We start from the raw sequence: 27,501 nt of genomic DNA, 5'->3' as shown, positions 1-27,501 counted from the left end.
TTGCCATTCCATCCTTGAATCACATTTCGTACGTCCTGACTGCTGTACACTGGGACGCTGTACACAAGTTTTGGAGTTGCCATGACCCAGTGTCTAGCCTTTACAATTTGGCCCTTCTCACAGTAGCTACATTTTCATTATTGCATTAGTGCATAAGTGTGTGGGATATATTAGGCAGCAAGTGAACCTTTTTTCCTAAAGTTGATGTTTTGGAAACTGAAAAAATGGGCAAGCATAACGATTTAAGTAACTTTAACAAGTGGAAAATTGTGATGGCTAGAGGTGGTTAAAATAGATGGTCAGCACATACCAAAAGAAATAGAAGGAAGGAAAACTCATGAACGCAACAGGGTCATAGGTGGCCAGGTATGGAACTCCAAAGTGTTCAAAATTAAATAAATAAATAGGGCATGATAAAATAAATAACTCTATGAATAAAGAAGACACATCTATGTAATATGAGAATGATATTGTAAAATAATGGAACATATTTTGAAAAAAAGCTTATTATTGTGAAATATATTGCACTCTGCTATATAAATGTACTTATTATTATAAAATAATATTTCATGGTCATAATTTTTCCCAATAACAGAGATTATTGCAGAGGCTTTTTACTTAATTCATGCTGTTTTTATTTCAAAATGTCATTTAGAAATATTATTTTATAATAATAAGTAAATTTATATAGCAGAGTGCAATATATTTCACAATAATACGCTTTTTTCAAAATATGTTCCATTATTTCACAATATCATTCTCATATTACATATATGTGTCTTATTTATTTATAGAGTTATTTATTTCATCATGTCCTATTTATTTATTTAATTTTAAACACTTTGGAGTTCCATACCTACTGCGCTACTGTAGATCAAATTAATGAAAAGATTAATGATGGCTGTGATAGAAAGCTGTTATAACACACAGTTATGGCTGATCAGTGTACACACACACACACACGCACACACACACACACACATTTATTCATACACAACAGGCAATTTGGGAGGACATTGGAGAAAACCCACCAAGCACAGGGTAACCATGCGCACAGACCCCGAGTCGAGAACTAGTCTCAAAACTTTTTGATACCACCTTTGGTATTTTATTTAGCAGTATTATCTTCATTGATGATGTGAGATAAAAGTCAGATTTAAACAGATTTTTAAATCTGCAACAAAAAAAAGCAATAAAAAAGCATATATTTAAAGCATGACAAATGGTTTGTTATAATGAAACGTGACTGGGATTCAGGGACATGAAGACATATTGTACCGGCGAAATGATTGCTTAACCATGACCTCTGTCTCGCTGCACTTTGCTCAAACCAATCCGGTGAAGCCTCAATCCAGTGTGAAACACAACTGGACTGGTCCATTCTAACGAAAAATGGAAGTGCTGTTTATTTCGAAACTTAATTTAAAATAAACACAATTTTACAGTTGATATATTACACATGGATCAAATTTTCTAGACCTAGAGTTTGGTTATACAAATCATCATACATCCCCCAAAAAAGTCAATTAAATAATCTATCAGCCTGAAAATGTTCCACCCGACACCCCTGCTACAGAGTGGATCGTTCCGTGATTGCGTGTCGAGGCTGTGATGTCAGGCTTCCGTATCGCCGTGTAGCATGCCTGACAGGGGGGCAATTAGGCAGTAGATAAGATATCAACACCGTTTACAATTTTTTTATTCGTTCTCCGGACGGACACAGTTGGCGTCTGGTTAAAGGCACGGTGCACGCTCCGTATTAAGGTACGTCTAATTACCTGTTCTCCTTTGGTTTATCGTGTTTTTTTCCTCCGAAATACTAAGTTTACAATGGTTGTCAATGGTTACTTAATCACCAGATTTGCTCTTACAATCAATGCGCTATTAAAAAGCGATTTAAACACGATATATACTTAGTTCACTAAGAGAATTCCAGAAGCCGGGTTTTTTGGAATGCGACCTTCCTAGCCGGGCTCGCTAGGACAGCTCTGTTTACTGTTTGCGAAATTTAGCATTTTAGCACACAGTTAAAAATGTAACTGTTTAAAAGAGAAGACAGCTGCGTGGGAATAAACTACACAGCGGAAATGTTTGAGAAACCAACTTAGCTCGTTTAGCAAGTTCAATTATTTTGAAATATTTGGGAATGAGGAGCTAACCGGCTAACTTAGCGAGTTAGCCCTGCGTTGATTGTGGATGTTAGTAACTGAGCCCAAGTACTTATATGCAGTGGCGGGGGAGGGGAAATAATCTAATCTTTAATTAAATTATAAATAAAGAAGGAAAAATGTGAAACTAGGGTATTTGTTTAAAGGAGAAATATTTGTATATCTGCACTTCCTCTTTCTAATACTAATGTTTCTAATATTGTTTTGCTGTAATTATTGTTTATTTTATTTATTAAATTTATACATATAGCACTTAAAAGAGAAAAAAAAGAATAAAAAAATAGTTCACAACTATAAATGATCTATAAAAGATACTGTAATAGACCTGTATTTTTTATGTGATTTACCAAAATAGGCTTATAATAGATTATCAATATCCAATTATAGGGAAAGCATCCGGCGTAAAAACCTGTGCCAAGTTGTTGTGCGGACTGGAAATTCCGCTTTGGCGACCCCTTGTTGGGAGCAGCCAAAAGACCAACAACAACACAGGATGAAAATGTGTAAATAGTTCAGAGTGTAACACCTGTAGGATTATAAAGAAACAGCAACTTTTTACTGCCTCACATGCCTTTATCGGACTGGGTCGGTGTGATTTTATATTATGCGACGCCATAAAAATGCATTTTTGTCTTGCTAGCTTCTATGCTTGGTAGAGAAACATTTATATCTAAGGCTGATCAACCTATTACCGCTCACAGGAATAAAAAAAATTGAATAGTGAAATTCGTGAATCCCCACGTAATTGAATTAAATTCTTTTATGTGTTGATTCATGTATCGCTGCATTGACTCCAAAATTAAATTTATAATAGAGAAACACCGGTCAATACGCTAGTGACCTGAATTGCTTGTCACATATGTCACATTTTGGCTGTCAACATGTTTATATTGCTTTACATTACCCAAAGTTGCGCACCTTAAAAAGGCAAAATTGATTCCCTGTACTTTGCGAGAGAAATGGTCTTGAAACTCATTCATTACACACACACTAGTCTCAAAACACCACAAGCGATTTATTCTGAAACACTTGCATTAGCCAAGCCGCATGTGCCTGCATTAAAAGCTGTGCATTCTCACAAAAAGTTGTTTGCAGTGTGTTGACAATTGCTTAAGACCTTGGAGGCATTTGAGTCCCCTTGGTTTTTAAACGAGAAAAACAACATTATAAGGACTGGGCTTCATTTAATTACTTGTGTTTAATTCAGTTGTGAAGATGTTGAATAAAGCTAATGTACAACTTTAAAGTAATGACCACCATTTTTAAAGGTACATGGTTTTAAAAATTGTAACAATCGGGGGAAAAAAAAAATAATCAGGATATCTACAAAGTAATGATACTTTGAAACATCACCTAAGTATCGTGATAATATTGTTTCGGGTGGTGACTGGTGAGTCCCATCTCGTCTTAATAATAGTCTTAACTAAAGCAGGCTTTATACTGTATAACTTGGAAGTTGCGTTTTACTGATGCATACAAAATACACTCAATGGAAATAGTTACTTGTTCAGGGTTCTGAGGTCAGTGGTGGTATTATTATTATTATTATTATTATTATTATTAATTTGACATGCTCACTGACAGCAGGTTTAGTGTCACTGTGACTACGCAACGTACATCTGCTGTCTCTAAAGGTTAAAGGTCACCATTACTTCCCTTGTTCAAATCTGTTATTGTTTCTATTGTTACAGCTTACACAAAATTCGATTTGAATAATACATATTTAAAAGTGTGTTTTTCTACAAAATCTATTATTTTTTGATGTGATGGCTTTTTGTCAGGAATCATTTGTTTAACATCTTTTAGTAGGAGTTTTAAGCCTGGTTTATGATTCGTATGGAATAAAATCACTGTCAAAAATAATCGTGCATTAAAAAAAGGTTGGTGTAATTCTGTGTTTTGTCCGAGCTGGATTTTAAAATCTACGGCCACGACAGTTTACTGATACGAGATTTTGTGTGTTTGTTACAGTACAACTCTAAAATATATGACTCTGATCGTTTACAGACACAAAGCTCATTTTTACAACTTCTCTGTTGCCAAATTGCGAAATTACGCCCACAAATGTAGTGTGTTGCACCACTGTCAAAAATACGTCATCAAGGCCACATGCACAGGCACATTAATATCCGAGAAAAGAGGAATCGATTCGGCAGATGCGCCCCAACACTGTTTTAAACCACTGTCAGCAGCCGAGCGCACTCTCTTATTGTCTCGGGTAAATTCTTTTTTTCACAGATTTGGACATGTCACAGAATTGCACAGAAATATTTTTTTAACGCGCAGTTATTTTTGACAGTGATTTTTCAGTGACAGTTTTTTTCATAGATTCTGCGCCAAGTCTACACAGAGCCTGCTTTAGGTTACCCAAGTGGCCTGTGATGTGGGCATTTATACTTCAGTTTTGTCGCTCTGCAATTACACCGCCTAACCACTAGTTGGCGGTGGAATTTCTGTGCCTCTGTGTTAAATCTCTTGCCAGAAATGCATTGATACCTGAAGGACTAATCAGTTATTGCGGTCAATACAATGAATCTGATTTGATCCTTAATAAAAAGGCCAGAAGCAGTGGACCAAGGGAAAACACTATGATGTAAGGATTACACTTTTAGAAGAAATAGGAGCTGAGAGTTAAGAAGACAAAGACAAAGTGCGAGCATCACCTTCAGGAAACATAACCAAAATAAAGAGCACATAACAGTGTCACAATGCCAGCTGAATGTGCTCATGAACTCCCAAAGTCTTGGCCTTTACCTGGGAGAACAAATGCTTTGACTAAACAATTAGATTTTTACCCTAGCCTTAAAGATTTTGAAGTCCTGAGCTGTGAGCACTATTTTAAGGGCTGGTCTAAAACTGTGGACCATAACTTGGTAAAGAAATGCTCTGCTCCCTAATTATTCAAAGTACCAACAAAGAGCCTGCACATTTTTGATCAAAGTAGGATTGAAACCATTCAGTGCTTTGTAGGTCAATAGTAGTACTTTATAATTCATTTGAGTTTTGATTAAGAGCCAATATGGTGTGGAAAAGTAGGGGGTTATTATATATGTAAATCTTTGTTTTATTAAGGGCACTCAGCACTGCACTTTAAAGCTACCAAATCTACTGGAACAAACAGACATCAAGGAATTACAATGTTCCAATTTACAAAAGTGGCAAAAGTATGAGCTAGTTTTAATGTTCTATAGAGATCTTATCTTTCTTATCTTAGCATTATTTCTGAGATGAAAGAGATCCAGCAGGAGTTTCTTGAAACTGAGTTTTGCTGATGTTAATCGTTTACCCCAAATGCAGATTGGAATGTACGTCTTAACAGCACTTGAGGTACACTATGTACATCAAATGCTGTAAAGTGTCACGTTGTAATCTGAAATCTTGCTCCTAGTTGCCAAAATACACTGTGTCAAAAAATAAAAACCAAATGTTATACTGGTAAAAAAGAAAAAAAGAAGAAAACGACATGTTACTTGGGAAAAAAAAAAAAAAGTTTTTCCAAACTAGAAAAAAACTACTTGGGCTAAGAGACAAAGCAGTGCCTGTTTATGTATTAATTATTATGAGAACTAAGGGTACATTTTTCTTGGCCAACATATTAACAGTCAGTAACTGGATAATCATAAATAACAAATGATGATTAGCGCACATTTATTTTCTGTTAAAGTTTTATTTAAACTTTTCTAGAGGCACCATTCCAACTATTTAGTTATGTGAGATTGAATTAATGAAGCCATAACAGTTTAAACAAATAGAATAAAGGATGCTGCTTTTGTTTCTTATTATTAATTTAAAAATTAGGCTGGTAAAAATACTAAGTCTAATACTGCACATTACATAAACTGCAGGTGCACCCTTTTGTGGGGCACAAGCTAATGGATTTACAAGGGATGGAGGAATATTGTGTAAAAAAATATTTTTCAATTAATAAATTTTTTTGAATTGGTTCTTGTAAAACTTTTATCTTTCTTAGCAGCGTTTAATAATTCCTAGTATTATGAGCCTGTGAAGCTTTAGCGTCATGATCATGGTGCAACATGTATAGGCATGTTGTGTGTGTAAGTGCATGTGTACAGTAAGTGCGTGTGTCTATCCTTTCCTGTGTAAAGTGGGGATTTTCAATAAGACATTATTGGATTGACTCGCTGAGGGGATTTTTGCTTGTGCTAAGTGGATGACCAAGCTTTAAACCAAAAAAAAGGAAGTGTTTTTTTTCTTTTGTAAACTGTAGTACAGAATGATCCCACTCTTATATTTAAGTGAACCACTTAAATACTTGGTTTTTTTTGTGTGTGTGTTTTTTTAAAACTATTCTTTGTGTATGTGGTTCAAGTTCTGTCTTGCTGAACATAAGGAAACCAGTGTTTTCTAGTCTGGATTGGAATTTTAATCCTTAAGCTTTTGTTACACAGTTGTTCAGTTTAAAAGACGATTTTCTAAGAGCCAAGTAAGATGTGAGAAATGTGGTCCAACACAGGAAATACTAGTCATATGATATCACCATAAAATAGTACAGCAGTAGATTTTTATTTTAAAAAAAATGTAAATAGAAATAATATTATATCAAGATACTCTCTACTTGCTGATTCTGTAACACATGCACTCAGCTGCTGAGAGTGCAGCAGGATAGTTAATATATAAGTAAAAGTCATCTTTTTTTTCTTTTTTTAACCCCCAACTTGTCATTGTAGTTCATGGTCACAAAGTTCACAGCAGAATAGAAAGATCTCTGTTTCAGTTCCATACATGGGGACCTGCTTGAAAATATGTGTCTCAAGTAAATAAAAGTGTGCCTCAATCATTGGTGTAAATATTGGCATCATGATGTTGGTAACTTCACTGTTATATAAATTTATTGTCAGACTTGAGAGAATTTAAACCACAGATCGACTGAATTCTCAACTGATTGGTCAGAAGGTTAGAAAGTAAATCGATTGATTGATGAGAAAATCATTTATATGAACTTTTTAAGGATATATTTATTTAATATTTAAGGGAGGAGATTGTAACCATCACACAGTAAATGATAGACCATGACTGTGTATTGTTTATATCATTCAGCTATGTGCCCTAACTCGTCTAGCTGTTTCACAAGATCAAACCTGACTATAGATTGTTATAATGTAAGACATGATGTTGATAATGCATTAACATATCACTGTACGCAGAATAGCACACTGTAGATGAATGTGTGTGAGTATGTGTGCTTGAATGCACATGATGCCCTGGCAAGAACTGGCCTTTCTTGCCTGCACTGGATTCTTGCATCATGCCCGGAATTTCCGGTGTAACCTCCAATGATGAAGTGGTTATGAGGACTAAATGAATAACGATTTATACTTTTTTTTTCATTCAGTGCCTTAGAGCTATGAAGACTAACATCTTACAGAAAGCTACTGTTATATCAACACTGACAGCCAAGGTTTCATAGAGTTTAAACTTGTAATAGATGCAGCTGTTGATATATGAGCTGCATATACAGTAGTAACTTTAAATTTGCTGTAGTTTGGAAGTCAGTGTGCTGGGTTTGAATGAAATGAATATTTTTATTAAATAAAAATATTGTTATTTTTATACATTTGTTTTTCAATCATAGCAAAATCTTGTTCTTTCACAGAAATGGCGGATCAACAAGCAGAGGAGTCGGCGCAGGCCGAGCTAATAAACGAGCCTTTTCTCAGCAACCTAGATATCTTCCTTTTCTCCCTCATCGTTGGCCTGATCATATATTGGTTTGTGTTCCGTAAGAAGCCTGAAACCATCCCTGACTTTCGTCCCCTCGAACCCATGTGAGTACTGATGGTATAGTAGATGTAATACTATCGACTTGAGAAAGATCAAACCTCCTGTGTCTTTTTGTAATTGATGGTCAGTGTGTGAACAACTATCAATATCTATGGCAAGATGACTAGAGCTCAAACATCGGGGCTATATATAAAAAAGGGACAGAATCGCCTCTGTTTCCTGAGAATGTTCAGGTCCTTTGGAGTTTGCAGACCAATTTCGGATGCGTTTTATGCGTGTGCAATTTTTATTTATTAATTTAACTATGCTGTAGTGTGTTGGGGGAATGGTGTGAGTGTGGGAGATGCCGTAAAGTTGGTCTAAGGAGTGTTATGGGAGGTGGTTTAAAATGAAAAATGACTGATGTACTTGCATCCAATTAAATGCTCTTAATAATGCATTTGTTACACCTCCTATAAACACCACGCAGGTTTTTACTTTACGTATACAAATAAGTGTATACGTTTATATTCTACTTAATTAATTTCTTTCTCTTTCTCTCTCTCTCTCTGGGGAAATCTAAAACTGTGTGTTGCTTACCACCTTAGGAAAAAAAAATATTGGTAAAAAAAAAAAAAGACCCATGGCCACATGAGAAGTGGTTAGATTGGCAGTGAGACATTTTGTCCAGCTGAAAACAAGTTTGACCGCATTATTGAGTGAGTTTAAGCTTTAGATTTAGCAGGAGGTGTGTCTTGAAAGCTATTGGCTATTAATCAGAATCCTTGATGGTGTTTACATTTGTTCTGGTTTTAATGGAGCACCATTGTGGTTTTCTCTGACCATGATTTATCTTCCTTCAAAATCAATTATATGCATTTAGATGGTAATTACTGTAAATAGAACAGACACATTAAATGGCTACTGTAAAGTAGCCCACCGTTGACTAAGGACATGGGATCATTTTACCCAGCATATTGTTTTGTGCTGCATGTTTGTGCTATGTATTGTGAGATATTTCAGATTTCATATGCTGTTCTTAAATCATGCTGCCTTTTTTTCATTATAATGTCCTTATGTATTTGGCAAAACTGTATAGCTTAGTTGATTTATAATTTAGGAGTAAGTACTTGCACTGCTGGTAGTACTCTCGAGCATCTTTACTGAATAGGACCCCAAACCATGCTGTTAGATTTTGTTTCCTGCCCCAACTTATTAAAACATTAATGAGCTGGAGTGTTTATTACTGCGTGAGAGAAGGAAGAACAGTAAAATAAATGTCTGCTCAGGGAAGCCAGGAGAACTAGTAATTTTTTTTTTTTTTTGGGGTGGGGGGGGTACTAGGTTCAAATATTTTGTTTTACTAATGAAACTAAAATGACTATAGTTTATTATTAAATATTTGAATTGTATTTTATTCAAATATCTAGTTATTTTGCAGGTAATTGCTCCGATTCTGCTCTGTAGTGTTTAAATATGTCATTTATTTATTTGATAAGGTCACCAGAGTTTAATCCAGGTAGAAAAAAAAAAATCAATAAAGGTCTTGGCTTGGAAATTTTTCTGTGTGCACAGGTCGGGTGGGTTTAAAAAAAAGTGTGCTTTTTAAACATCCCATTGTACCTTTCACTGGATTTTGTGTGTAGGTTGTGTGCATTCATCAGCCAAAAGAGCGTTAGGAGGAGGCCTGTTATGTGTTGAGTTTTAGTTTATGCCAAAGATGTTCAGTGGGGTTTAGGTCAGGGTCCTGTGAAGGCCATTCGAGTTCATTCAGTCCAATCTTGGCTAACACTTCATAGAACTTGTTTTGTGTATTCGTTTGCCAAACACTTAAATCTAAAGCAAAAAAGTAGCAAATACATGGTTATTCTTGATCATTACCAGGTAGCATGTGTTGGCAAAAAATTTTAGTTACATACCTTACTGTGGTTGTATTAATGCTGAATACTGGCAAAGTGTTAAAAATTGCCAGGTTGTCTTCTTGGATGATTTCGTATTTGTTATAATCTCAGGTGGAGCACCACTCTCTAACACCTGTTGGACAACACATGGCAATCGACCTAAAACTCTGGCATTGAGCATAATAATCCCCAGACACACACACCCCCAACCTCCCAGTATGCGCACACACACAGACACACACATACGGGAGGAACTGTGTGGCTGGCTTTCTGAATGAATCTAGCAGCAAATCTTCTTTGATGTTTTGCCACATGTGTGCATCTGCAGATCACTCATTGTGCCAAAGACATGCTGGAGGACTTTGATTAGCCTTTAAAGGAAAACCTCAACAAGAATCTGTGCCAGACACAAAGGGAAGACATGAAAATATGCACTAATCGGTTCCACTGGCATATGACTGATGATAAATGTTATTGTTAAAAAGGAACATAGACACTTTCTGTAACCAATCCAGCTCTGACTAAGTGTATTAATGTTCTATATTCATAATTCTGTTACGTTGTCCAAGGTTTACACCTCTTTTAAAGTAATCAACGCTGTACAAAACATGGCAAGAGGTGTCTGAGTTTGTACAGAAAGCTTTAAATCATTTACAGAGTTAACCCAGTGCTGGGTTAATACTGCACTTAGATGTGTTATTAGTGAGGTGGATGATACACCAATGAGTGTGTACTTATGGGTTTTTCCTCCCTATTGCACCTGGTTTTACATTGCGCATGTCTTGGGACACACACACATACACATACTGGATCCAGCAACAAACTTTCTAACAGAGAAAGCATAATTGATGGATGCTTTTCACCTTGGTAAAAGTGGTGCTAATGTTTTGTATTGTTTGCTGTTGTCTGTGGGCTCATGCTTTATTGAACTCCTTTGTAATTCTATTGGGGTGTAACCACAAAAATGTGACCTACGATCCCCTCCGAAAGTATTGGAACAGCAAGACCAATCCTTATTTTGCTGTTTACTGTAGACTTTTGGGTTTGAGCTCAACAGATAAATATAAAATGAGAGATCAAAGGTTTAGCATGCCCTTTCTGATATATAACTTGGAACATACAACCCAGTTTCTGCCAAGCAAAAATATTGAAACAGACAACCTTAAAGTAAATAGCACTAAGTATTTGGTTGCATAATATCTGCGTCAAGCCAGTAAGCCCAATGAATTCAACAAATTGTTGAAGGAGTTTCTTTCAGCTGATGTCCAGTCTCCTCTTCAGGAGATAAAATGTCTGTTCAGTTGGGTTAAAGATTATTTGATCACAAACACAATGTTTGGCAAAAAAACAAGGCCTTGTTGTGCCAATACCTTTAAATAGGACTGTATACAGTATAATATGGCTAGGCTGTCAATGCAGGCGTTGAAGAGCTAGCGTTTCTGACATCATAACAAGGATCATACTTTAATTCACTGTTATTAGTGTTACACTTAATATTTACACTAATATTTAGTCCACAAGCTTTAGGTTTTATTGAGAACATGTGAGAAAGCACAAACATGTAACCATGTAAAAGCAGGAAGGGATCACACTTTGCTAGGGTGTCAGTAAGTTGTCTGCTGTTTCTTTCTCCCTTACTTTACTCAAATTTTATCAACCAAATTGAGGATAGGTTCCCTGATGACTCTGGTTCCTCTCATGGTTTCTTGCTAATCAAACTGATAGTTATATTTTATGCTTTTCTTTCTGCATGTTCTATTTTATTTTCAAAAAAAGTTTTAATACTGTAAAACTGCATTGTAACAATGACCACTGTTAAAAGTGCCACACAAATAAAATGTGATGAAATTTAATTAAGGTATTTTAGAAAAGCAGAAACCTGTATTTCCTTGGAATTCCTACATTAAAAAAAAAAAAAAACTACTAGGCTAACTTATTCTGTGCTTCATCTGTACAGTTTCCATTTTGTGCTTGTAAAATCTGTGTTAAGTCTGGTCTAGGCCCCCACTTGGTTTTCTTGTGTTTGAGAACCCCATTTGAGTGTTCCCTGGAGAGCGCGAGAGGAAAGGCCAGCCAGCACTTTTGCCAAAGGTGGAAAGTTGAGCAGAGAGACAAGCACACCATTCTGTTCTCCCTCGTTCTGTTTTTCTTCTCCCTCCTTTCTCAGAACAGACCATCGCTAATTTGCTCTCACTGCGTTCCTGAATGGCGCGGGGCCTGGCTTGTTGCGAGAGACTCCTTTTATGACTGATGGGGTTGCTATGGTAGTCCACGGCATCCAATAGGAGGGGAGCTAATGTGAGCGAGGGCTGGCCCTGGAAGCCTGGGGCATTCAATCATTCTCTCTCTCACAAAAAAAACAAAAAACATTAACATTGTCTTACTACTGTTGCCAGGGTTACATAAATGTAGGTTTTGTGCTGTTCTTTTTGTTTTTGAATGCTTCATTCCATGCAAAACAAGGCAGGAGCTGGTTGATTTTGAGTTTCTGTGTTAGAGCGCAGCTCTTGTTATTCGAGATTTCATTAAGCAGTCTGGGTTTCTTTCCCGGCATTGCAGCCATTGCGGTTGCCAGATGTTGCACACACGTGCATGTGTGTGCGTGAGCATGGAAAACAGAGAGGCTGCTCCTTCCTGCTCCAGCTCCTTTTCCTTCAGCTTCTTCAGTGACGCAGGAAATGAGCACTGTGCGCTCACTCGCTTCCTCTATGGCTGCTGAGATTGTGGAGCTCTTTTTTTGTCAAAAGACTCAACTAGTCTTTATTTCTGGATTTTGTTCATGACATCATCCCTATTGTGGAATACTGGGACAATTCCTTTGAGAGCATATGCTTGCATGACTTTTTTTTTTTTTTTTTTTGAATCCTCAACTGAAAAACTCTTTGCTCAGATTGCAGCTGCCATGCCAGTGTTGTACATCTCCTATTTTCAGGATCCAGCTTCATTGTCTTCGAGGTCTTAAGTATACTTTTAGGAGACATTTTTTCTGTGTCAGCATGAGGAAACTGACATACACATTAAATGTCAGCTTTGATCTTGGGAAATTTTAGTTCCCGTTTGAGTTGTTTTTATTGTTGGAGTTTCTCGTGTGGACTTATCAGGGCACTTTAAGACTATGGGTTGCGTGTTTAGCTTACCTGAGGAACGACTGGCCGCTGCTAACAGGTGGGTAATAAATCTGATTTCTTTAATAAACGTAGATTGAAGCTAAAAGAGCAGGTTAATAAGCCCATATCACATATGTGCTCATTGCTTACAAAGAAGTCCTAAACACATGGCTTGGAGTTACTGTTTCTTTGCGAATGTTTAACATTAGGGCGTTTTATATTTTGGCATACACTGCACAATATTCTTTAAAGTTCACAATGGCCATAGTCCAAAGTTAGAAGGAAACTAGGCCTGAACTGGTATGCAAAGCCAATGCGCTGCTCTTCATCCTGTTCTGTCTATTTGAATAAAATGATAGATTAAATAGAAAAGCATGGCTTTAGGGTTAAATTATATAAAGTGTTTATAAGCTTTGTGGATTTCACTTGTAAGAGAACTATGGCTAGCTATTTGTACTTTCTAATTCTTACTAATTCTTTGTACAGTTTTTCAACTCTTAGTAGAATTAGAGTAGAGTGCAAACCTGATTTCAAAAACATACATTTTATTTATTTAAAGGCATTATCTGTTTAAATGTTCAACCAACTTGTTTAAATACCTTAATATATGTATTTTAAATCATTCCTTAAAAGGTTTGGCATTCAGTGTTGGCGAAGGGTTATTTTTAAAGATGCCTATAGTAATGATTGTAATCCAAAACAAACAAACAAACAGTTATGTTATAAAGGACTTTTACAAAGATATAGAGAAAAACTTGACAGAGAGTAAAAAATAAATAAAAACCAGCTGATGTGAAATTTTTTAGGCACATCTTGAGCAGTGTTAACTTTTGAACCAGCCATTAAACCAGCTGTGTTTAGTAAAAGGATTGTTTGGTCTGATGAGATGAACATTTGGCTGTTTTTCGGCATAAAAAAAAAATCTGCCTGAATATGGTGAAGGCTCCCTATTGTTTTGTTTTTTTTGTTGTTGTCTGCCTGTCAAGCGCTGAGGTTCTGCAGAAAGCCAGTGATGGCAGGAACCCAGTACAAAATTAAAAGAAGTCTTGTATTCAGTCAAGAAGTTACAAATGAAGTGTGGGAGGATCCAGGAGCAAGACAATAATTCAGAAAGAGAGACAAAGCCTCTGAAATCCCGGCCTTATGAAATTCATAAATTAGGAAATCTCTAAAACAATTTGATTTTGAACAATGCATGTGAAAGATGGTGTTAGAAAGAATATTGTCATTAAAAATATGCAAATATTACAACTGAGAAGATCCATTAGTGGAAGGTGGTTATGAAGGAAAACAGTTTATTAGTGAATATTTAAACTACTTACAGACAGATTTTGCAAACTGTTAACTGATCTCATTTTAATCATTTGAATTGACCCTCGTTATGACTTTTGTTTGTTTGTTTTTTTAAGCAAAGAAACATTTAAATATAAAAAAAATTTAAGGGTTTTTGGGGTTTAAAAAAGGTGGGGTGCAAAAAAATGGGGTTCTTGTAAAATAAATAATTTATTATTTATCATTGGTATATGGTTGGTTAACATTGAGCGTTGTTAATCATTAATAAAAAAATATATAAATTTAAGTTAACATGTTAAAATGTAACTGTTGAATTAAAGCTTAGTTAAAACTTAAAATTGATTCATTGAAGGTGAATTTCAGTCACTAGTTCAAAGGTCATGAGACCGACATTTAGTGTCATTGTGCATGAAATTCACACAAAATGAATTCACAATGAAATGAAATGGACACCTGTTTCCTTGGTCTTTGTTTTTGTGTTTCAATACTAGGAAATGAGACTGCTTGAAAGACTGTAACAAATGAGGTATACTGTTCGATACATAATCTACATTTATATTACAGTATACACTCTGCGTTTAGTCTGCACTGGATGGTTTGGATTAGACAAAAGGTGTTGAATTATTTCTTGTAACATCGGCTCTTACCATGGTGCCAGGTCTAAGGTTCATATCAATGGGCTTGTTTTAATATGCTGTCATTTCTACAGTAACAACTTAAAAAAGCTGTATAAATATATGCGTATTGTGAATAATCTAGCTGTCCCACCATTGATTATTTTCCTATAGCACAATGCCTCCTAACAAGCCGACACCCACGCCCTCCGTACATCTGATTTCCACAGCCTTATATATAAATTTGTAATTATAAAGTAAATATTCCACTTAGATGCTGGCACGTAGGTTAGATGCTAACTGCATTTCATTGTCTTTTTAAATGTACTTTCCACAATGACAATTAGGTAAAATTTAAATAGTTCTAATAAAACCTATATGACCAGACTAGTCAATAATAGTTAAAAATCTAAACATTTAAAATTCCCTAGATTGTACTACTTGCTAGTTTAGTTTTAAATGCTCCTTTTGTGACCATTAATTTCCCAGTTTTACTTCCGTGTCCTCACCATTACCCAGCATCCTTGAGCTTCTTTGTTGTGTGTGACATTCGACTGAATGTTTAACAGTAAAATAAAACCAGACTGCTGATGAATGTAAAGACGTCCATAGTGTTGTCCCGCATATCTCGATCAGCTAGACATTTGTATTAAACAGACTGGTTTGTGTTTAACTGTTGCCCTCAAGGCTGTTGAAAACTGACTGCGTATTATTTATACAGGTTTAAGCATTTTCAGCTACATTGTATTTATTTGTGTTTTTGTATGACTAAAAGTTGAAGGATTAATCTAAAAGCCTATGGGAACTGTATTTTTTTTGTCATGGTACCCATCGTGACATAATAGATTTTTTTACTTGTTATAATTGAAAAACATGTATACAATTTAAATATTATGTTAAATTATTGTGAGACATTTTTTTCAATATCCTGGGTGTTGTGATGAAATTTCTTGTGAATGAAGGCATAAAACCGATTGACATTTACAGATGACTTCGAGCTCAAACACAGTGATGAGACACAGAGCTCCACTATTGCAAATGGTTTTTAGAAGGCTGACGATCCCAGTCGAGGTGGCTCTGAGCCCACTGCAGTCGTTCCACTGAACATTCAGAGAGTGGAAAGTCTTATCCTTGAATATTGACAGATAACTTGTTGGCAGTTTGCGGACGGGAGGTGGGAACTGTACACAATCATGCAGAAACACCCCTTGCACATTATAGGAACTTTTGCTGGGAGTTATTGTTACACCCTTATACAGTCCTGACCTTGATTTAGCAATTTCAACATGTTTGGTCCATTAAAGAAGTTCCTGGGAGGCCAGAGTTTCAGACGTGAAGCAGGTGGTCCCATCATGGCAAGATTTCTGCTTTGATGGTATCCAAGCACAAGTAAACACTGGGATGAGTGCATTAGCGTAGCAGGGTGTTATATAGAGAAGTAAAAGTTGTTTTTGCCATCATATGTTTTGTTTTAATGTATGTTTGAAATCAGGGAAAGACCTGATGCTGCACTTTATTTTGTGTATCTTAGAAGTGTCCTCTGATATCCTAATGTCATATATATTTATTTTTTTTGTCACATTAGCTGAGCTGAGTTTCTCTGTAGTTGTTGGCGAGTGCAGAGAAAAAGATGATTGAGTTTCTTTTTATATTTTTACAAGATCCCTTTTTTTTTCCCTTTTGACTGTTAAATGGCTTAAATGTAACTGATACTACTAATTGATAACTGATTACTGATTTTATGTATATGCATATGTATGTACTATATACCACACCAGTGGCGTATACTGTATCTTTACCATTTCCATTTTTTTTAATAGGCCAGCAGCTGCCAGGGACACCAGTTTCATTGAAAAAATGAAGAAAACAGTAAGCATATGTTTGCTATATATTTTTCAGTTTATACAGTACAGTAGCATTTAACATTTATGCTGGTTTTACATCAGGTCTACAAAGGGAAAAGTGCATTGTGTTTTATGTGGCTTGTATTTATGTTTGGTCTGATATTATGTCTGAAAACATCCTTTATAGATATAGACACTAGAAACACAAACAAATGAGACTGGTCTAAAAGAAACAGAAATGATGCATGTATAAGCTATTCCACAAGGCAAGTAAAGTGCCAGGATGCTATCAGGTCATATTTTGGTTGACATGGTGGCATGTCTTTTCTTAGCATGACATTCAATTTATTTAGTAAAACCTTCAGCTAGCTTACGTTCAGTGTGTGAGGATTTAAAAATGTGCTATAGTTATAGAGTGATAGTCTTAATGTTTAAGCATGTAGCTACAAATAAAGAGTCCAACAGTTGAACAAGAAATCTGCTTGTTTGGGATGCCTAGGCATTTGGTTTATTATTCAAGGCCATCCTAAATAATGTTGAAAATGTTGAACATTGTCTCTTCAGTTTCATTTTGTCCTTATTAAGTTAACTGGTATGGAATTAATGTTTTTTTGTTGATGATTACCAGGGCAAGAATATAGTAGTGTTCTACGGCTCACAAACTGGCACTGCTGAAGAATTTGCCAACAGGCTCTCTAAAGACGCCCAGCGTTATGGCATGAAGGGTATGGCAGCAGATCCAGAGGAATATGATATGGTAATGGCACAGTACTTTGATTTACCATCAGTGATGAGTATTTGAATGCCGATGTGACTCATGTTTAAAAGCAATTTCAAATTTTTCACTTAATGCAATATTCCTGTAAGCTTTTTTCCCCTTTCTTTTTACAGAATGAACTTTCTCGTTTAAAAGAAATCGACAACTCTCTGGCTATCTTTTGCATGGCCACATATGGAGAGGGGGACCCCACAGATAACTCCCAGGACTTTTATGACTTGCTACAGGAGGGAGACCTTGACTTGGATGGAGTCAAATTCACGGCAAGTGAAATTTGATTTCTTTTTTTTTTTTTTCTCATTTTCTGTGAGATCTTTTGTTTCCATAAACAGTGAAGTCTCGGTTCACGAACTTTATTCGTTCCTAAGCCCAATTCATTTTTTTTATAGAAATACATGTAAATAGAATTAATCTGTTCTCATATACTATATTTAACTTTTTATGTGTTTTGTTTATATCACAGAATATAACAAAACATGTGAAAAAGCCTTAATTGTAGCTTAACGCATTCATGTCTTTGTTAAGCTGGTAGCGGCAGCTTGGAATGGTGGTTTCTGGGTCGTATTCTGAGGAGAGATTTGTAAACAGAGACAAATTTTTGACAATTGTTTTGACCGTATACCAATTTGGTTGTACCCTTCGTGAACCAAAGTTCCATTGTAGTTTTTTTTTTTTTTTTTTTTTATTGGTAAAACTCGCTTGTGTAGTGTTGCACCCTTTTGGAATTTAGGTGTGACCATAAATTGCCAAAACAATTGGGATATGTCCAGTCATTACCCATTTTTTTTGCTGTAGGACAGGCAGGACAGTGAGACACGGAGTCAGAGTTATGTCACACTAAGAAAACCATTTGTTCTGTACAAAGATCTTGCGCAACTGCACAAAGCGTAAACTAAGCACAAAAAATGGAGGTTTAAGCAAAAATGGAAAGTTCATGCCATATTGTAGTGATTAATTTCAGTTGAAGGCAGACGGGAAATCACGTATTGCACATAGCATTATGACTGTGGAAAATATGGGCAGAGGAGGGTGACTAAGCAAATTTAGTTTCCGAAGACAAGAAGGGTGACTTAGCAGAATAAATGGCCTTTTTTTAAAGCCCGTAGTGTCTTTGCACATGTACAAAAGTGCAAGACAGCACAGAGCCACAAGCTTTGTAGTCATGAGACACAGGAACATGTGAGTAGAAAGGTGGACACGGCACCCTTGCTCAGCGTTGGCTCACAGCCCAATGACACAACCATTCTTTGAACATTAATGCCGGCACCATCTACAAAGGTCACAGTGTGTCGCAAACAAGAACTCGATGATAAAACGCCAGCTGTTGCTTTGTCTGTGTGATTTATTTTGCTTTGAGGCAGCTCAGCATCGCACACCAGATTAAAGATGAGCTAGAATGCATTAGCATCCGGAGATGATCAGCGCTCGTTGAAATCAGATTACAAAGGATTTTTCCTGGGTGTCAGGCACACTAGCCTTGCTCTGCTTAACTTAAAAACAGATCTTAAACTGGAAGTACTGACCTCTCTGTTCTACCCCGGTGTGCCTTACTCTTGCTTTTTACTGGAAAAATTAATTATTCTTAATTGGAGTTCATGGTATCCATGAAACTGGTCAGTGTTCTCCTGTTGAATTGATATTTATTGTGTAATTTTGAATTTTTAGGCTGATCATGGTCCTCATGCTGTTAATTTTTAAGACAGATTTGCATTTAATAGATTATTTTCCCACATACACAATGATCAGCCCTATATTCACCCGTGTGTCAGTGGATAATCTCAACTTGATATTGGAGACATTTAACTACAAACTGCTGCTGTAATCGTAAAGACTGTTATGTGCTCATTCCAGAACTCTTGATCACATTGTGCTCACATAGTGAAAGTTCTTTCAGTGTGTTCAGCAATATTTGTCATTATAGTATACAACTGTAGAGGAGTAAAGATTTATAATCACGCTATTCAGTTTTACCCAGAAGACAGAGGTTTCAGTTTGGAGTCTTGTTACTTTTAAGGTTTTTTCTGGTTGCCTCTCAGTCAATTGGTTCTTGTGACCGTTGCTTGGGGATCTACATTTATATCTGTTTTGTTAATCAACTTTCCTAAATGGAGTAAAAGTCAGCACCCTTAAACTGTTATAAACTGATATTGAGTTTACTGTCTTTTTTTGACAGTATTTTAAAAAAATATTTTTTCCCTCTCTTTTAAAATGATTTTGAATTACTGTTCTGCTGAAGTACAGCGTTCTATTCCTTAAGCTGTTTTTTTTTTAATGTTGCTAATCTGTACACGATTCTATTCTCGGCAGAATTTTATAGTAAAAAATATAAGATAAAGTATTCTTCATATTGGATCATACTTGTAAAATCATAAAATAACAATAGACTAAAATGTTTCAGCTGATGCTTACATTGTCAATCCAAACACCATCCATGTGCATAAACAGAAATGTTTAAAGTGCCCCTGAGGGAATAAAAACATTATTCATATGTTGTGCATACAGTTTGCATTCACCACTTAGTTTTGTAGCCATCTCATGGGTTCTGCTTAATCTTATTCCATTTGTGGATTTTTTTAGCAGTGCTCACACAAGTTTTTTTGTTGACTGTCCTTGGTCACGATGGCTCTGGAACAATATGTGGTTATTTGTTTTAGTTTTTCCCTCTTTTCTCCGTAACAACAAATTGAAAATGGATATAGTGTAAAATCAGTGATTAAAAAAACACTCCTTGTGAGTCCTTTGTATAGATTGCAGAAGCTGTACATGACGGTCAGTTTCTAAAGTGATGCTTTCTTTCTAAAGGTGTTTGCACTTGGCAATAAAACGTATGAGCATTATAATGCCATGGGCAAATATGTGGACAAAAGGTTAGCCGAGCTTGGTGCCCAGAGGATCTTTGACCTTGGCATGGGAGACGACGATGGCAAGTGAGTCTTAAACTTTTCGTTTCTGTCATGTGTTGGAATACCTGCAAATTCCAGTTAAAATTGTGCTCAGCTATAAGCTAACCATAAGGGACTTTTTTTCTCTTACAGCCTTGAGGAGGACTTTGTGTCATGGAGAGAGCAGTTCTGGCCAGCTGTGTGTGAACACTTTGGTGTTGAGCCTACTGGCGAAGAGTCCAGGTACATCACAGCAGTCATAATTTTATCTTCTTTTTTTTATGCTGTCCCGTTGCCTGGTCATTTCTTTAAAATGTTACTTATGTGAGAAGGGGAAAAAATTCTTATTGAATAATACATTGTTCAAGAGTCCTCCAATGTTAAAAATACATAACGGGACCGTGTATTATAGACATTTAAATATTTATCTTTGTATTTTTAATCTCGCCTCTCACTGGTGCCCACCTACAGTTTCTTCCCTTCTTACTCTGCTTTAGACCAAAGGTTGTGTTAAGGAGTTTTTGTTTCTAGTAGAGACTTGAAGTGGCAGCTGGAATGTACATTTACTTTCATTACGCAGTTGTTGTTGTTGTTGTTGTTTTTTTGTCCTCATGATGCAATCGCAGACAAGGACTCTCAGGATTACATCTCATATGTGGACTTTTCTTTCCCTTATAGCATTCGTCAGTATGAGCTGAAGGTCCACGAAGACTTAAACATGAATAAGGTTTACACCGGTGAACTGGGACGCTTAAAGAGCTTTGAAAACCAGAAACCGTACGTAATACTTCAGCAGTCTACTTGATTTTGTCCTGTGTGTGTTCTGTGCTACCACACCAGGTCAAACAGATCCACTGATTTATTCAGAGAGCATTTATTTAAGTCATTTAAAAATATATATTTTCTTCTACAGGCCATTTGATGCTAAGAACCCTTTCCTTGCTCCTGTCACTGTTAACCGCAAACTTAACAAAGGAGGTGACCGTCACTTGATGCATTTGGAGCTGGACATCACAGGGTCTAAGATCAGGTATCTGGGTGTAAATTGTTTCTTGAATTATATTCAGGCAACAGTTTGTTAAACTTGCTGTTGTTTATTCGTACAGAGCATGTGCATGTACATCGTACGTCGTTATATATAATATGCACTAAACATGCACATGCTCTGTACATAACATACATGCAATCCTTTTAAGGCTTTCTTTTAGCTCAACTAGAAGAGATGGGCGCTAGAAGTGATAAATATGTGTCTAAGTTCATGTAGTGTTATTACATCACAATATATAACGAAGGTGAATAATAAAATATAATAGAGATAACCGGGAGCAAAGGTAAACGCTTAGACTTAATTAACTAATACGTTCAAAGCAATAAGGCTAAAATGTACATTTACACACAGATCTTCATTAATGCTTAATTAAAATCAAGATTAAGCCAGAGCAATTGTGTTTATTTAACCAGGTACGAGTCAGGAGACCACGTGGCTGTGTTTCCCACCAATGACTCCAGCATTGTGAACAAACTGGGAGAAGTCCTCGGCGTAGACCTTGATATCATTATCTCACTAAACAACCTTGACGGTACGACCCTGACCTTTAAAAACGTGACTCATTTGTCTGTATAAATGTCTCAGAGCTGTTTTATTGACCACCTTCATTCAGAAAATGTTTAGCTAACCCTTGGCTGCTTTGATTAATGGACTTGTAGCAGCTTTAGTGCATTTAGAATGCAGCTAATTTAGAAAAATAGTTAATTAATTAAGTGGTGTAACATAATTAGAAGTGTTTTATGATCAAAATAAATTTGGTAGAAAGTACAGAGGTAACACAAAGTTGCAATAATTAAAGTGAAGGCAAAAAACTAAGGTATAACACTCATTAGATATATGAAAATAATGCTATTTTTGTATATTTTATTGATTTAAAAAAACTAAAGATAAAAAATGTTTAAAGCTGGTAAATTCCTAATGACAAAATAAAAAAGATTTATTTACAGCATAAAAATATTATTTTGTAAAAAGCCACAGATTTAAATTAATAAAGAAATACAAATCTGTGTTTGTTTTTATTACAAAATAATATTTTTCTATGCTGTAAACTTGATAGTTTTTTAAAATATGAGAATTTTTCTTCCCTTTTCAGAGGAGTCCAACAAGAAACATCCATTCCCATGCCCTACCACGTACCGCACAGCCCTGACACATTACCTGGACATCACCAACCCACCACGCACCAATGTTCTTTATGAGCTCGCTCAGTATGCCTCCGACCCCAAAGACCAGGAAAACATGCGCAAGATGGCGTCCTCGTCACCTGAGGGCAAGGTATGTTTACATTTTGGTGATCTAAAGAATCCTTTATTGCTTACCAACCTGTTTAACTTGAGTCAATTTGTAACTGCTATGTTTAAATCAAAGCTAAATGAAAGGTTTTATTCATTGGCCAAGTAATATAGCTTCACTGTATGTTGCATAACTTAATACCTATACCTCGGTTTTAGTAGGGGAATGTCCACCATAAGTTCATTATTATGAAAGTTTAAGTTTAGTCAAAAGACACAAATCTAATGTGACATATAAAATGATAAGACATGTTGTAAGCTATTATTCTACCTAGCATCATAAAATACTGAAACATGCTTTGATGTGATATAAAATTAGCTAAGTTTATAGCAATATTTGCAAGTGTGGAAGGTGATGATCAAACAGCTGTAAGTTATTTGTTTTGGACATAATCAGAAATGCCTAGGTATTTGCAGAGTATCTGAACACAAGGAAAAGTTATTACTTATTTCAATTATGTAAAAATAAAAAAAAAATTGTCTCTTTACTATCTGTGCATTGCATTATTTCTTCACTAGGCACTGTACCAGAACTGGGTCTTGGACTCGTGTCGGAATATTTTGGCCATCCTAGAAGACCTGCCATCCCTCCGGCCACCCATTGACCACCTGTGTGAGCTTTTGCCCCGTCTGCAGGCTCGTTATTACTCCATTGCTTCCTCCTCCAAGGTAAGTCCCTACTGCGTTTCTACTGCCATTTTTGTTTATCTTGTATTGTGCATGTTGCCGAACAGCACCCTCTCTTGACAGGTTCATCCCAACAGCATCCACATCTGTGCCGTAGTGGTCGAGTACAGGACCAAAACGAACCGCATCAACAAGGGTGTCGCTACAAATTGGCTTAAGAGCAAATTGCCCACTGACAACGGATGCAAAGCCACTGTACCCATGTACATCCGCAAATCACAATTCCGTCTACCCTTCAAGGCCAGCAACCCAGTCATCATGATTGGACCCGGCACAGGCATTGCCCCATTCATGGGCTTCATTCAGGAGCGCTCCTGGCTTAAAACACAAGGTAGACATGGCAGCTACTCCTTTGCCCTTAAAACAGCATTGAAAATCAGACACTAAATTATTCATAACTGTACTTACAGGTAAACCAGAAAATATTGGAACAGCAAAGTTTTTTTTTTTTTTTTTTCATTTTGCTTTACACTTTAGACATTTTAAAATTAAAAGATATATGATAAAATCTTATAAATTCTGCATAGTGTTGTGTATGTAACTTAAAACATGGCATCTTTGGTGGAAGACTATGTAATTCTTAAAATTGCCAGTACTATGTAAATTCTAGTAATTGATTTGGCCAGTTTAAAAACACTTCCACTTTCTTCTAATTTTCTTCCTAATATTGATAAGTAGGTTACGTTATTATTCTGTTCTTGAAGTCCTCTTCAAACAGCAGATAGTGATAGCTTCACCTCTGCCCTTTGAAGGTTGAATGGTGGATTATCCTTTTAACAACACCATGTCCTTTTGCTTTTCCTGCTATTTCTTCAGCACACACCAAACCAGTTTTTGATAGTACAGTACATCATGTATGATTTGCTTAAAGCTGTTTTTATTATTATTTAATATTTTTTAAACATTGTACTCTCAGGTAAGGATGTGGGAGAGACTGTTCTGTATTTCGGCTGCCGTCATAAAGCCGAAGACTATTTGTACCAGGAAGAGCTGGAGGCGTTTGAAAAGGCAGGAGCATTGACTCGACTCAGTGTGGCTTTCTCTCGGGACCAGGAGCATAAGGTAGAGCATTCTTCCAAAATGTTGAAGTTTGTAAGGGAGAGAAAATAGCAGCAGAAAGCATCAGGCATTGTAACAAAACTTTCTGATGCTAATTGAAGTTGTTTCTCAGAACGGTAGTAGTTCGAGGCCTGTAAACTCAACCATCTGGCTATTAAGCTTTTGGCCATATTTATTAATTACTAGAAATGTGAAATTTTAAAAACAGTCTTTTCTCTTAAAATGCTTGCTTTTGATAATTTCTGGCATTCATTTCTAGATATATGTGCAGCATCTCCTGACGAAGAACAAGGAAGAAGTCTGGAGACAGATACACTCAGAGAATGCGCACATCTACATCTGCGGGTGAGTGTCCAGGGAAGCCAACACATTGTGTACCTTCACTGTATATATCCGCTATCAAAATTTCTCACCATGTTTTTTGCCTGTCTCTGCTTGACATGGGTGAGTGCTGCAAAGTTTTTATGGGTTTGTTTGTCTGAGAGATATGAAGTATCAGGGTTTGAAATTTTCACAGGAATAAATTAGTTGGTTGGTTAGTAAATTAGGATTTTATTAAGTTCCGAGGGGCGAAGGCTCAGGCTTGCTTCATTCATATTAAGCCAGCCAGCTGTTGTTCATGCTCTGTCACGGATGGCATTACAAAGGAAAGTGCTATCTACCTCCTTCTGCATCCATAATATTATTGCTGTGATTGATAGGGGAGAAATGGTATTGCCTTCTACCCGGAGGGAGGGTGACTCCTGGACACAGATGTTTTTAATACTGTCAGGATTTTAACTCTGAATCTTTGGCTTTTCTGTTGCTTCATTCAGGACTCAGGAGTTGGCTTTTTTTAAAAACCTACCCTAGAATATTATATATTTTTCACATGACTTCAAAACCAAGATCGTAAAGAACTAAATGTTGCATGCTGTTATGTATAGTGTTACTATAGAAGTGATTTATTAGGTTTATTATAAACCTGTCGCAAATTGTTAGATAAACAAAAACAATGTGTTTGTTTTATCAACTCATGACATGAATTAAATGTCACTCTGCCAACTAGTCAAACTCTGCTAAACTTTAGCTCTTGTTGCATTTATGGACTGTTAAATATACCTTTCTTCCAGAGATGCGCGTAACATGGCGAGGGACGTACAGACTGCTTTCTACGAGATAGCTGAGGAACTCGGTGGCATGACCCGCACCCAGGCTACAGATTACATCAAGAAACTGATGACCAAAGGACGCTACTCGCAGGACGTCTGGAGTTAAAGAGCCTCCCTAACCTCTTCACATGTCCTTTGAGTTTTTAATAATTTGGAGGACTGCTTTAGATCGAATATTTTTGGAACTTGGTAAAGGACAAACAGGCACACATACACTTAGTCCCTAAATGAAGTTCATAGCAGGTGCTCATGTACTGACTCTGTCTCTACAGATTTACTCAGTGTACATAGATACGATTTCAAACTGTGCGTTGTAACATGTCGACCCAGATACTCAGCTGTCACACATGTAGTAGGCTCGCTGTAATTCAAACAGTGCAGTTCACTGGTATGTTTTTCTTAGAATATAATGTTGATGGAGAGCTACTCAAGGTATTGTTTAAGCTCATGCATAGACTTTATATTTAGAATCAAGTGAAAAATAACTAATTGGCACTAGGAACTGTCTTAAGTGGCCTATTATTGCCCCAACCATCAGCAGGCATACTTGTTTAATAACTGTAGATGGTGGTGGTGGTGATGAAGGCCCATTCAGTTAGAGCTATGCACTTGATGCTATCTGTAATGTAGCCAACATGCAGAAAATGGCTGTACTTTGCATAGTCAACTGTAAAGAAGATAATACAGGGCATCAAATAATAAATGATATCCTTTTCTTGCTAAAATCATGTCTCTTTTTTTTTTTTTTTTGTCCACGTTTTAGTAGCAGTGTTTCTCAAGTGTCAGACAATGGAATTTAAAGTTCTGTTATCCTTGTTTTACTTGTATGAAGCATTTTACCTCCTTTCATTTTTCCTTTTAATACATTGTGAAAATGTGTATCATGTCAGTTATATGTGAATAAAAATGTGTACGGTTATAAGTAGGACATTCCCACCTAGAATTTTAGTGTAATTAATGCAAATTATCTTTCTCAATGCTTAATGTCAAAACTATTCCTAACCTCATTTTTAAACATCCACTTACAAACTGTAAGGGACTGTCTGTGTTTGTTTACTAGTCAACTTGTGCCTTATTGAAAGCGTTTCTTGCCTTGTCATTATAAATGAAATTTGCAGATCAGAATTGCTTATAATGATTGTATTATTTTGGAAGAGAATATGCTCATGTAAATGCGTACTGTTGCTGTTACTTATTTTTGCCAGCATCATACAGTTTTATATGCAACTAAGGTTTCCTATAGTATTGCTACCTAAGCATGTCTTTTTAAATTAATAAAATTGACATTTAATTTCATTTAGCATTGCTCATCCTGGTTAATTTTTATGTCTTTGGTTTTACTTTTTGCTTCTGAACATAAATATACAACACCCACTCATCATCTTATACCGCAACTCTGTACACAGGATAAAGCGGTAGTGTGTGTTTGGGTGGGGGGGGGGATATGGAGCTCATTTTAGGAGACATGCAGGTTACTCCGTGAATGGGGTACAAATTAATTGCAGGGTGTGCGCACACACTCCTTCACAATTTGGAAACGTTGCATGTCTTTGGACTGTGGGAGAAAACCCACCAAGCTCAGAGAGAACATGCAAACTCCGTGCACGCAGACCCGAGGTGGGAATTGAACCCGGAACCTAGACAGGGCTAAAATTCTAATTTTTTTTGACACATACACAGTCATACCCAGTACGATATGCAGTGAAATGCTTAAAAGAGTACGGTGCTAACCACTGCACCGTACCGCAACAGTAAAATGTAATTAATTGCCTTGAGCTTCAGGGTCCCGTGTTTAATCCAGAACTCTGGTACCTATCAGTAGACTCTGTACTTGTTCTCCCCATACATTCATGGGGTTCCTCCAGGTTCTCTGGTATACTTCCACTTGCCACAAACATGCCAGTAGTGTTAGTGTAGTAGTGGTTAGCTAAAAACAAATTCTCCTGTGTGTGTGCA

The 27,501-nt window shown here is 36.4% G+C and overlaps 1 protein-coding gene across 2 annotated transcripts; it reads left to right on the top strand.

The window, feature by feature from the left end:
• The first annotated feature begins 1,621 nt into the window (after positions 1-1,621).
• porb (P450 (cytochrome) oxidoreductase b) lies at positions 1,622-26,841 on the top strand. Of its 2 annotated transcripts, XM_053486460.1 has the most exons (16): positions 1,622-1,764; positions 7,783-7,954; positions 16,625-16,673; positions 17,277-17,405; positions 17,540-17,689; positions 20,229-20,353; positions 20,462-20,551; positions 20,987-21,085; positions 21,222-21,338; positions 21,770-21,888; positions 22,450-22,631; positions 23,168-23,317; positions 23,399-23,666; positions 24,252-24,397; positions 24,654-24,739; positions 25,507-26,841. In XM_053486460.1, the coding sequence occupies exons 2-16, from the start codon at positions 7,785-7,787 to the stop codon at positions 25,649-25,651; spliced, it is 2,025 nt and encodes a 674-aa protein (XP_053342435.1). In that variant the 5' UTR covers positions 1,622-1,764; positions 7,783-7,784; the 3' UTR covers positions 25,652-26,841. The 2 variants fall into 2 exon arrangements, with proteins under 2 accessions (XP_053342435.1, XP_053342436.1); XM_053486461.1 differs by lacking the exons at positions 1,622-1,764; positions 7,783-7,954 and adding an exon at positions 12,437-12,955.
• The last annotated feature ends 660 nt before the right edge of the window (positions 26,842-27,501 follow it).

Source organism: Clarias gariepinus, chromosome 25 (genome assembly GCF_024256425.1).
Source record: "Clarias gariepinus isolate MV-2021 ecotype Netherlands chromosome 25, CGAR_prim_01v2, whole genome shotgun sequence".
NCBI classification, from domain to species: Eukaryota; Metazoa; Chordata; class Actinopteri; order Siluriformes; family Clariidae; genus Clarias; species Clarias gariepinus.
Note: the sequence above shows the minus strand (reverse complement) of the source record. Positions and strands in the feature narration are given on the sequence as shown.